The 12,785-nt window shown below is 44.8% G+C and overlaps 1 protein-coding gene across 1 annotated transcript in view; it reads left to right on the top strand.

The window, feature by feature from the left end:
• Positions 1–12,785, top strand: part of LOC144773615 (transient receptor potential cation channel subfamily M member 2-like) — a 531,293-nt gene that overhangs the window by 98,251 nt on the left and 420,257 nt on the right. Inside the window, exon 2 of the mRNA XM_078658758.1 lies at positions 5,245–5,464. Within this exon, the coding sequence (XP_078514884.1) occupies positions 5,300–5,464 (165 nt within the window). The 5' untranslated portion in view covers positions 5,245–5,299. The remainder of the gene's footprint in view (positions 1–5,244; positions 5,465–12,785) is intronic.

The raw sequence follows: 12,785 nt of genomic DNA on the forward strand, positions 1-12,785 counted from the left end.
GAATGTTTGCATTGTCCAGCATTCCATCCATCAATTGTTTATTTTGCATATGTTGTACCTATCAGATATGGCGCATTCCTGCCCTTTTCCCCTGCGCTGGCACACAATGGGCTGCCCTGTGCCAACATAGGATTCTTTGCACCATAGTGCAATGATGCCTGTGTTGCGGGGATGATTATTTTTGTGCAGGAAGGAAATCCTTCCTGCACAAAAACAATCATAAGAGGCTTTTTCCTTTTTCTATGTGTGCTGCAGAATGCAGCACACATAGAAAAAGAAAAAACAGGGAGAAACAAAGATATTTCTCCTCGTTGTGCCTCCCTTACGCCTCCCTTGGGGGGAGGGGGGGGGAGTGTACATTTTTGGCTTGGCCTCAGAGTTACGATCTGGGGCAGTGTCAAAAAGCCATGGATGTTGCTGGGAACACCCCGAGCAACACCCATTCCACGCCCCTTCAATGCAGAAAACTGCATTAAAGGGAACGATATTTACAAGGCAGCATTAAGCAAAAAAATGTGCCTTAGTGCTGCTGGGTAAATATAGAGCAGGCTCCTGCGCCACCAGAGCGTCACAAAAAGTGACCCACCGGTGGCGCAAGGGACTTATAAATGAGCCCTGTAGTCTTTAGTCTTGAGTCATGCGCAGCATTGGTTTCTGCAGAAAACCAACCTACCAAACAGCCAAGCACCAGCTGCGCATGCACTCTCTAAGTTCCACCCAATTCAGGTCTCCCAGCTTTCGTGCAAATCCATCAAATGGTGCCAAACTAATTAGCAAATCAAAGCTTTATACTGCACTTTAAATTTGCGTCCCCTCTGTCACATCTGCATGAGCTTTGCTCCGGTCTTAACTTGCCAGATTAATAGAAATCCAACAGAGATTAGGACAAGTAAAGTCCTGGTTAATTTCATGCATAGTTTTCAAAGGGTGTCCAATACATTAGCAATCGAACAAGTTGTGCCCCTGTCCTTTTTAACCACGCCCACCTAGGCAGACGTGAATGAAACTCAACATATCAGAAGCAAGTTAAACATGCCAAATTTCATACAGAGCTATTAAATAGCACAATGTATCAAAAAATCAAAGATTAATAATTTTAAACTATGTGTTTTTTGTTATTTGCACAGAAATAGAGACTAAACATAGTAGTGACCTCCATAAGAATCCACAATTTTACAAAGAAAACGCTAACAGTCCTAAACAGAAACACTACAAATGAACATTTCACAGTAATTTCCCTCTGAAAAACTGCACACAAGCCTAGTCCAGGGAACCAATCTCAAACTTTCACCCCCAAACCCATATAGTTCCCTCTAGTTCTTCTTCAACCTGGGAAAGACTGCCTGTCCCACTCCCACAATCAATCCCTGGAAACATAGATCACGCAGAGTCAAGGTTCAAAACAGGTCTACTGGAGTCAGGCTGCGATGGAAGTCAGGGTCAGATGCTGGTGCTGGGTTAGTCCTGGTCAATATTTTACCTTCATACTTGGAAACATTTCTGGTTCTTTTTCTTGTCGACAGTGAGGTTGGCAGGGTCCTCTGTAGCTTGTGTCTGGTGCCAGGTTCGATGTTGATGGACAGCTGAAGTGCAGCGGTCTAGTAAAGCCTAAGGGCCATATGTATCAACGTCAGGTTTTGCAATTCTCAAATAGCAAATCTTTGAGAATCACAAAACGCTATGTATGTAGGATTTGCAATAAATTTTGCGAATCCTACATATTCCTTAAATGAGAATCGCAAATTGTAATTCGCAATTAAGGAATACCTCCCCATTCATTCCTCTGGGCCTAGAGGCCCAGAGCAATGAATGGGAAGACATTCTTAATTTGCGATTCTCAATTAGAGAATCGCAAATTGAGATTGCAATTTCAAGTGTGCCAGGGTGTCAAATGGACACCCTGTTGCACCCCTGAAATGAGCATGGGTGCACATGTGGCGCACATACATGCCCTACGGGCATGTGTGTGCGCCACATGCCACTTAGAAAAATACAAAAAAATGTGCATTTGTGAAAGAAATTGCAAATTACCACCAACCTGTAGTTTTTGGTAATTTGCAATTCCTTATGCCATATTCACACAACGTGGGTGCCTCATGCATTCCGTTTAAGGAATCGCAAATTGCAATTCCTTAAATGCATTCGCAAAATAAGGAATCGCAAATTTTGCGATTCCTTATTTTGAGAGGCAGTATTTCTTTTATACACACCATTAAGCCTAATTGCGATCGCAAACGCCGAAGTTCTGCGAATTTCTCTGCGACATTCAGCGCTACCCTCAAATATTCAAGTAACGGTAGGTATATGAGCCTCAAGCTCTAGGCTCAGAGACTGTGGTCTTTGGATTCAGCTTGCCAGTTGCAGTTCACTGGGGAGTACACTGTAGCATTAGCCAAGGATCCAGCTCCTGATAGGGACCTCTTCAGGGCTAGGACTTGATCGCTCGGCTACACCAGCAGAATCCCGGGCTATTCCAGGGCAAACTGGTCAGCTGGGCACTTTGCAGGTGCAGGGCCTGTTTAACTTTGGGGTTCAAAAGCTTTAAAGGAAGCTAACCAACTAGCCCTTGGAGTCCATTCACTGGCCATTAGCATGAGTCGGAGTAGATTCACGCCTGGGGGTTTCTCTCTACGGAAGTCATGTTTTGGCTCAGGGCGTCCAGCATGTGCAGTGCTCCTAGAGCAGCCTTTCTTTCTGAGGTCCACAGGCTCAGCAAGTGCAGTCCTTCTTCTGTTCTTATAGAGTCCATTGTTGTTTTGAGCCTCAAAACCAGAGTTACCACTTTTATGCTTGCTGGTCTGCTTTGTCGATGCTCCCGATGGAACCCGAAGACTCAGCAACACAAGAACTGGACTTCCAGACTTCACTGACTCCAATCCACATCCCCAGCAAAGCTGAGACCCGTGGCGGACACGAGAGACGTGGGACCGGACACCCTGGACATCCTGCATTTTTCTAACTGCATTGACTCCTGAGGTAACTCGAATTTGTGCAATGGGGTATGAGAAGCCCTAGGTCCGAGCACCATTTGCACCAAAGCTCAGCCCTCCACACTCCGCGAGTGCCAGGTGGGGCCCGCTCTTGTATTTCAGCTCAACGCATCTTCTCGGTTGCCAGCCCATTGGCTAGTGAGCCTCGTGAAGACAATACTTTAAAACCGAACTGCTTTCCTGGTTGCCGCAGGCTTGCTCCAGCTTCCCTGCAAAGGAGAAGCTCCTCAGACCTTGCTGGTCTGCACCAAAGCCAATCTTCACTTCCTGCATGGGTTGCGTTTGCCAAGGCTTGTTGGGTCCAATCCAGATACCGACACCGCAGTCAACTAGATCCTTCATGGGACAACTCGAATCCAGCTCCTGGTCATCGTCGACACCTCCTGGTCCTCGTGGCTGCAGAGACAAGCTTCTCCTCTTCACCTGAGATCATCGCGACATCGCCTGGTTCCTTCCTGGTACCTTCCTGGTCACTGGCTAGTGACCCAGACTCTGTCCCCTCTGCTTTCAGGTTCTTCATATCTTTGATCCACACTTGGATCCACCCGGACACTTTTCCTCTGGTCGCCTGCAGCACTTCTTTGCAGATCTCCATAGAAAACATCAACGAAACCCGACACCAAAAGACACCTATGCACTCGGCTTCCCTGGGTGAGGTAACATGAGTACTCCGGTGCTCCCATGGGTCTTGACTCTCGAAGTGTCCTAGTCTAAAGGGGTTTTGTCGTAGTCCATCCGGAAGTGCCCTTAAACAGTAACTTTGTAATTTTTACGTTCTCCATTATAAGTCAAAGGTAACTCGCGACTGTGTTTAGACACTGGACGCGTCTCCCGTGGGCCTCCTACTTCCTAACCTTTGGTTGTTTAGTGTAGCCCCAGCGATTCCCTAGGCCCTAGGCCCACTCACTGTTTCTGTCGTGGTTCTTATATCACTTTCTTAGTATATGGTTTGTGAGGCCCCGAGGGCAAAACTGTATTTGTGCAACTTATCGTATGCTAATTGAGTAACTTGTGATGTACTTTTACTTCTGACCTCTTAAAGAGTGCAGAGGAGTTGTGTTAGAAATAAATAAATATATATTTGATATATACCTTGTGTGGTGTCCTTTCATCTGGTATTCAAGGGATTATAATTGGTAAAACAGCTTACTTCACATGCTCTCTGAAGTCTTAGCCTAAGATTGCTGGTCCATGCTACCACTAGGATAGCTTGTCTATAAGGTTGACTTTACAACCACCATCAATAAGGGTCGTTTAGACTGGTGCAAGGTGCCCACTAGAATAGTGGACATCATATGCCAGGCTAACTTCTCACACAGAGCATATGCACTGGGCTTGGTCAACAGGGCCTCGTGCACTTCAAAGTTGAAAAAACAGCAGCATCAGTGCAGAAGTGGGGGGTGATTGTAGGAAGCAAAGTAAGGTATAATTTGCACAGAGTCCAGTGGATCCCCAGAGGCTTTTCAGAGGCTAAGGTAGAGATGTTACTCTCTTTTGTGGTAGTGTGGTTGATCAGTTAGGCTTATCAGAGAGCTGTGTTAAGCATTTGTTGTACACAATCAGTCAAGAATGAATTTGGGCACATAAAGTATTGTGATAGGTCAAGGGGTACCGAGTACGGAGGGTACGGACTCCCTCCGGCATGGGAGCTCTGCAAACGTTGCTCAGAGGACATGGGTCTCTTGGACAAGGATATGGCCTCAATGATCCCTTGGCTTACGGGTCAGGATTGATGGGTGTTAGGAGAACGGGTACTCTGGAAATGAGGTGATGGAGTTCAGGAGCCTGATAACCCTGAAACAAGTGCTGTGGAGGCTTGAGAACCCAACAGGTGATTTGCTGCTCTTTATCCATCGTAATTGATTGATTGATAGAGGCTGAGAGGCATGAAGGATTATGTGTAGACACACTGGCATGGCTTGGTAGGGGCATCAAGGGCACCGATAACAGCCATTGGTCAAGGCAGCAAATGTGGCCCAACTGTAACATGCTTAATAAGTTCCAATAAATGAAAGTGTGTGAAAATTGGCTTTGTCTGTGGTTAAGCGCTTTGATGATGCGTCTGAAGGCGGGCAGCCATTTGGAGACTTTGCTCGTCTATGGCTCCAGTAAGGTTATGCAAAAGAGATTTGTGAAAAGTGAAGTAAAGTAAACTCTTTCCCTCAATTTTTTTTCTGTATTGAAGAATGGGTATTTGTCTATTGCCTGTAACTAGACATTCCGTGCTAAAAATCTCTTCATCCCATTTGTGCAGCATGAGAGGCCTCTGAAGGAGCTGAAGCAGAGGAACACAGCAGCAGCAGGAGGCCATGGGCTCCATGGACCAAAACAAGGTTTATCCAGATGCAGCAGATGGGCATGTGCAGCTGAGGGAAATCTCACATCTGCACTTGCCACTGGTGAAAAGCAGGCCAGTCACTGCACTGAAAAGGAAAGTGCCGCTAAATCTGTACCTCTCGGCAGATGACCCAAAGGCAAGTGAGGGGCATTGACCTGGGAGGAGGTGCAGCCAGGCTGCATGCATAAGAAGCCGCTGATGTCTATAAAATGTTCCTACCAGAGCTATCCCACCACTAAGCTCTACCATCTCACAATTCTGCCAGAATGTGGTGACTTTGACTCCATGTCCATCCTCTACTTTCACCTCTCATGCTCTTACCCTGTCTCAACTTGTTTCCTTTTGGCCTCATCTTCCTTTCAACCTCTGCATTCAATCTCAGGATCCACTTTCACCGCCGCTTGCAGTTGTCACTGTCATCACTGCATCCACATTCTCCACTTGTTTCCTCCACTACATTATATCTTTCTTCTTGGCCAATATCCTGAACACTGCTCAAGCCTCCAATAAAATCACCTGCTGTAACAACATACTCAGTACTCCACTGTGTCACTCTTCCCTCTCCATGAGAAAGGCCACCATGAGATGCACTGTATTCCTCCGCCCAACACAAACCCACACAAAACTGCTTCTACCTCCACTCTACAGCAAAAGCCCAGCTGGCCAAATCTGATGCCTGTACAAATTCCTCACTCTTGTCCTAAATTGTAACTAAAGCCTGCCCAACCATTTCACCCAATCCATCTCACTTTACACCATAAGCACTCTCTCCAAGCACATCTGTGCCACCTCAAAGCTCTCTGTGCAGCCTCTTAATTCATTTGGTGGCTCCTTGTGCACACCTCCATGGTAAATTGAGCTATCGAAATAGAGAAGCTCTTAACATACACAGTGGAGCATGGATTGCCAGGTTTGTCAACAGATATAAAAGACAGACCTGAGCACCCACCCACCGATGGTACCTTGCCTTGCCACGTGCTTTCAAAAGACCATCAAGATGCACTTCACCTGCCAGGAAACGGCATGCTAAGGCACTGATAGATCCTTCCCACCCAGAAATGTGCTACTTCTGGATCAGTTAAACCTTGTAACAACTTGCTGTAAATTCTGTAAATCAACAGTATCCATCAAGTGCTCTGTTACTCACTTTCCCACATGCCTCTGGCCCCACCACCTTTGGGTTCACACACACATTATTGGTAGCCTCGTGCAAACCACATGCTGGGCCCATATTCAACATTTAATTTTCAGATATTAGAGCATGAAAAATACAAATTTGTCTTACATGTTCGAAAACTCGGCCAGATTCTTAAAATGTTCAACTAGCACCTTAAATTGCTGCTCCACGAGCATGCCATTATTGTGAAACAAAGGTCTTGTAATAGAATAAACCATAGATGTTCCAGAATACAGCACCACCTCCTGTTATGGAGAGTCATAGACGATAGCGGTCACCTCCACACTCAAGATCTCCTGAGACCCAAGAAACTATCATGAATTGTGAGAGACTAGGAAATCCCTCAGAGCTCCCGTGCTGCACAATCATGGATATAAGTAATGCAAGCATATCAGCACCCTCACTACCTCATGTGTGGGAAGGCACCGGATTCCAACACAGAGGTTGTCGGATTGTTCATTCTACAGAGGGGCGGACCGACTGGTGAGCCTGTGGTTGGAACCCAGATGCCAACAGTTTTAAAGACTTCTGGCAGTTACCACCCCATAGGTTCACAGTGAGCCAACCAGATTGGCCAAAGAAATCTGAAAGAATAGGATGTAAATATCTTACCACAGTGCACTGACATTGTGGAGGACAGTTGAAAGGTCGCAGCCTCACATACCGACAGTGTGTGGTCACTGCTCTTCTGCACTCTTAGTGCCAGACTCTACAGTCAAGCTAAGACAACAAATCTCCCAATTTCCTCCTCCCCGGGCTCAGGACATGGATCTGAAGCCAGAAGCTCTCTGCCTCCTGAACTCTGTAATGCAGAGAATATACAGCAATAAGTCAGAGCTGCAGAAGACCAACTGGGTGTGTAGGGGGTAGGCGGCAGTAAGGGTAACCGCAGGCGACTAGATTCATCACACCCAAACCAGATATCTCTTCCGCTCATTTGATGACCCTTGGAAGCTCTGCAAAGAAGAGGAAGAAGTGGGGACCTGAGCTGAGCACCTGTCAGAGCTGAGGGCGCAATTACTTTTTTACCTTGTGCTCTCACACATCTTCAGATTTTGCAGTGTCTCTGTGACCATACCTCACACACAAACACGCCATGTGGGATTGGAGTGACCGTAAAGGCCCTTACTCTCCCATGTGTGCATGCATGGACAGTGTTGGGCTGCTCCTCTCAATCCAGACTCATCAGGAGGAGAGCAGAAGTCCAGTCTGCAAACCACCTCCCTAGTAGCCCCATCTGGCCAGTTACAAGTGCCCAGGTCTTAGCTACTATCGATGGCCCAAGCCAATCCTTTTTTATTTAGATTTTGAAAATGTTTCAGCAAATTTCACTAACACACACAGCAGAAATAAATCATGGTGTAGAAGGCACAGAGTACAGAACACACACCTGACATCCAAACAACTGTCAAAAGCTGAAATTTTCATCGCCTAAGCACAGCAAGTAGGGAAAATAGGGCTAACTAGATTATTCAATAGGGTAAAAATAGGGGAACAAATGCACAATAAAAAAAGACTCACGGGCAGATTTACAACTTTGGTGCATCTCTGCTAATCAGCAGGGATACGCCAGAAGAGTTGCGACGCATCTGCCTACCCGTGCCCCACCACTGATGGGCAAATGCGTGTCGCATCGCCCGGCGGAAAGGCGGCACATTGCTCGAGTCGCATTGCAAGCGCGTCACAGCTCCAGCAAGGCTTGGGGTGCCCTTATGCCTAACATGCTGTGCCAATCCTTACGCCTGCTTCAAGCAGTCAGACGGTTTTGACGCAGCATGGCCGTAAAAGTGACTGAGTGAAATCTTGTAGATTTCAGTCAGACACTTTTGAGAGTCGTTCCTGCGCCGGAACGCCCCCGCCTGTGCCGGAAAGCCCACATGTGGTGCAGGGCTTTACAACGTGACGCATCTCCCAAGATGCATCACGTTGTAAATACCCCGAAGCATGGCACTGGCTTTGCGCCGCCGCTGCATCACAAAAGTGACGCAAAAGCGGCGCAAATGTGGCGTAAGGGGCTTGTAAATCTGCCCCTCAAAATACAACATGGGCACATCAAATTTTTTCCCTGAAAATTGACCCTTTTTTTGCAATTTGCCTAGCTGTGGAGTTTGGACCCTAGCTCAGCCAGCACCTAAGGAAACCTAGCTAACCTGTACATTTTTTAATAATAACCACCCAGGGAAATCCAGAATGGGGTGACTTGTGTGGCTCTCACTAGGTTGTTTTATCCAGAAACCCTACGAAACCTCAAACTTTGACTAAAAAGCACATTTCCTCACATTTTTGTAATGGAAAGTTCTGCAATCTTTGGAGAGCCACAAACTTCTATCCACCCAGTAGTCCCTTAAATCTCCAGATAAAAATGGTACCTCACTTGTGTGGGTAGACCTAGGCCCGGGACAGAAACGGCCCAACATGCAACATGGATGCATATCATTTTCCCACTCAAGACTAAACCATTTTTTTGCAAAGTGTGTAGCCGTGGATGTTTTGCCCTAGCTCAGTTGGCACCCAGGGAAACCTAGCAATCAAGTTTTTTTTAAACTAGAGACCTAGGGGTAATCCAGGATGGGGTGACTTGCGTTGCTGTCACTAGGTTGTTTTTCCCAGAATCCCTTGGAATCCTCAAACTTTGACTAACAAACCACATTTTGCTCACATTTCTGAGATGGGATGTTCTGGAATCTAGAGGGAGCCTCAAACATCCTTCCACTCAGCTTTTTCTGATAAAAATGGTACCTTACTTGTGTGGGTAGGCCTGGTGCCCGGAATTGGAAACATTCCAATACACAACATGGATACAATCGCATTTTTCCACTTAAACAGTCCCATTTCTTGCAAAGTGTGTTGCTGTGGATTTTGGACTCCAGCTAGGCCGGCACATAGGGAAACCTAGTAACCCTGTATATTTTTGAAAACTAGACACCTAGGGAAATTCAGGATGAGGTGACTTGAGTGGTTCCTACCAGGTGATTTTCACGCAGAAAAACATCCTGTGAAGAGCTCAAACTTTGTCAAAAAAATCCAACTTGCCTTGCATTTCTGTGAGGAAAAGTCGGGGAATATGCATGGAACCATAAAATTCTTAGCACCCACTGTTACCCCAAGTCTCCAGAGAAAAAAAGTACCTTATTTGTGTGGGTGGGCCAAGTGCCCGAAACAGGGATGGGCCCAAGATGTTTTGTGGAGATATCAACATTATCTGTTACAAAACAACCTTGTTTTGCAAGGGTGGCACCTGCATTTTGGGCCTGGGCTAAGCAACCATCTAGAGAAACCTACAAAATCCAGCCCTTTTTTGAAAACTAGACACACAGGGGAGTCCAGGGAGGTAGTGCTTGCATGGATCTCCCAATGTTTTGGTACCCAGAATCCCCTGCAAACCTCAAATATAGCTAAAATGTCTTATTTTCCTCTCATTTCTGTGTGGGAAAGGTGTGGGATTACCAGGTCGGCACAAATCTCCTACCGGCCAACAATCCATGTCTCCCAATGGAAATGGTACCTCACTTGTGAGGGTGTTCCATTTTGACTTTATTTCTGTTTTGGTACCACATAAATATTTTACACATTGCCCTAAGTTAAACCTGTCTTCTCTCTGCCATCGCTACCAGGGGGGTTGAGCTCAGGTTAATTCAGTGACTTTGAGGGTTCACCATAACAAGGGTTGTGATTATTTCTTGAGGTAGGCAGCCATCCATTCCAAATAATAATAACATTTTTTACAAGGATAATACTAGGGAGAATGAGAAGGGAGAGACCAGGTGGAGGTAGGTTCTGGGAGCAGGAAAGCAGAGCAAATACTCTCTAAGAATAGAAAGGACATGCACTCTACAAACTAATAGAAAATGAAGTTGAAAAAAAAGTAGTTCCATGACTTCAGTACCCTAATCAATCAAAAATATGGTAACATAAGACATGACCCAGTGGCAGAAGAATTAGGAGAAACAGCACCCAATAAAGAGCAGCTACTATGATACAGCCATCCATTCATGAGCAAAGTGCTGACCCAAAGCTCACTCCCTGTCAAAACATGGCCAATGTTGTCCAAGTGAGACAGATAAAACTGTCCCTAGCCAAGCCACGGTGGGAAAAAAATAGAAGCAGAAATAAAGTGATTCTGGTGTACTTATAATGAGATGTAATTGCTATACTTACTCATACAATAATGATTTAACCAGGACAGTCAACATAAAAGCACTTTTAACACAATTGTAGATATTGGGAATTTGTAAATTTATATGACAACCGGATTTCCAAGCACATCTTAAAATGTTTACCATTCTATTGAATAAACATGGGGCCCCAATTTAGTGTTTGGAGGATGGAGAAAAAGGTAATAATGGTGGTGGAGGACCTTAAATCCACCACCCTGCCCTTTACTCTGCCTGCCAGATTTAGAATTCACCACCAGGGTCTTTTTTCAACCACTGCCTTGGCAGTTCATACAAAGCCATTTAAAAGTTTGGTGTGCACCCATCATTTCTTTATTTTTGAAAATAAAACACGAATAGCCCCACATAGTGTGAAAGGCCATTTATTTTATTTTTACTGTCCCTCACCGCCAGGATATTCCAGGCAGTGAGATACAGTTTAAAAAAAAAGCCATATGACCCTCCCACTCTAAACGTTGTAGATGGTCAGATGCCTTACCTCTGTAACACTGTGCTCCATTGGGCCATAAGAGGAAGGTTTATGCAATGGACTTAATTGTACTCTGTCAGCATAAACCTTACAGTTCCCCTGATTCAAAGGGTGGGTAGACAAACGGTTTGTCGACACCAAAACTTAGAAAGGAGTGAGAAGTCTTTACAGAAGATTTATCCTCATCTTCCCAAACAAAATGCTTCACCAAACTAAAGGAGGAAAAATCTTGAATATCATAAAGTGCATGTATATTTTCTATCTGAGTAAGTAAGGGTACCAAGGTAAATCAGTGCTCACCTTACATTTGTCGCGGACTTTTGTGAGATTAAAAAAGAGTGTTGGGCATATATATATATATATATATATATATATATATATATATATATATATTTATTAGGGTCCTCACCTACAGGTACCATCTGTGGCTTGCTTCATCATTGGACCCTCACTCACACACATAAGGTGCGTGAGTGGACATGATGCGTTTGTAAGCAAAGTTATGTAATAACTGTAAGTGAAGGCAGAGGATCTTGGTGAGTTTAAAATAACATCAGAAACCGAAAAAGTTATTTAATGGCGTAGGTTTAGGGTCTAAATTAAAAGTATGAAAAGTGACACTAAATTAGGAGATAAGGATCCCAGGTGTCTAATCGGTCGACATGTTACAGCCACAAACTGCCCAGAAAGGTCAATTGGCTTTCTTCAGGACCTGTGTTTTCCCTGCTAGTTATAATAAACAGCCTATTAGCATGTACAAATCACATCATTTTTTTTGAAAAGCATGCACCTTTACATACCGACCATACACTGAGGACCTTTTCCTTGTATGGTCAACTTTGGTCAACTGCTGAAACGAGAAAAAGTCATAATCAAATTCAGGCGTCCATAAATTTTTTATGTGCTCCCTTAATTTTATTCCTAATAAGTGCTAGGTGGTTGTTGTGCTGTATCCACTGATATTTCCTAGTATTAATACACATTACCGACACACAACATTTAAAAACATCGGACAGACAGTGGTGTTTTACACCTGATAACAAAATATGGCAATACAGAGTAAGGAATACCTACATGTCTAGGTCAATTTACCGATATCATAGGGAAATTTCAGGGATAGTCACACATTAGGGGGAATGGACACATCATTATTTAGATCGATGTTCTTACTCACAGTTTAGATGCTTCTGGTGGAATAAGAGATTCAGTAAGTATAAGGTTTTGTCTTACTTTGTCAAGGGTACCGGTCGGCTCCACCCTCGAGGACTGCCCCATACTCCCTGAATATTGGAGATCGAGTGTTTTACTTCCTGGTTTTAAGAACGCTTCTGATTGATGTTCAGGATCATGTGATGCCGCATCACGTTGCATGACATCCAGATGCATTGTGGGGCATTGAGCTTAAAAAGCTGGTGATTTTTAGGGACTCAAGTATTTGTGTGCAAACAATATTTTATATTAATGTCTCTGTAAGCATAAACCTGACAGTTCCCTTGATTCTAAGGGTGGGTGGACCAATGATTTGACGGACAGGACACATCATCGCCTTTGAGACCGAGAAACCTTTCCACCAAAGTCTAAATTGATCTCACACTAACAGTCCCATGGGTTAAAAGTATCAAGCCCAGTGCTCACT

Source organism: Lissotriton helveticus, chromosome 8, assembly GCF_964261635.1.
Source record: "Lissotriton helveticus chromosome 8, aLisHel1.1, whole genome shotgun sequence".
Classification (NCBI taxonomy): domain Eukaryota; kingdom Metazoa; phylum Chordata; class Amphibia; order Caudata; family Salamandridae; genus Lissotriton; species Lissotriton helveticus.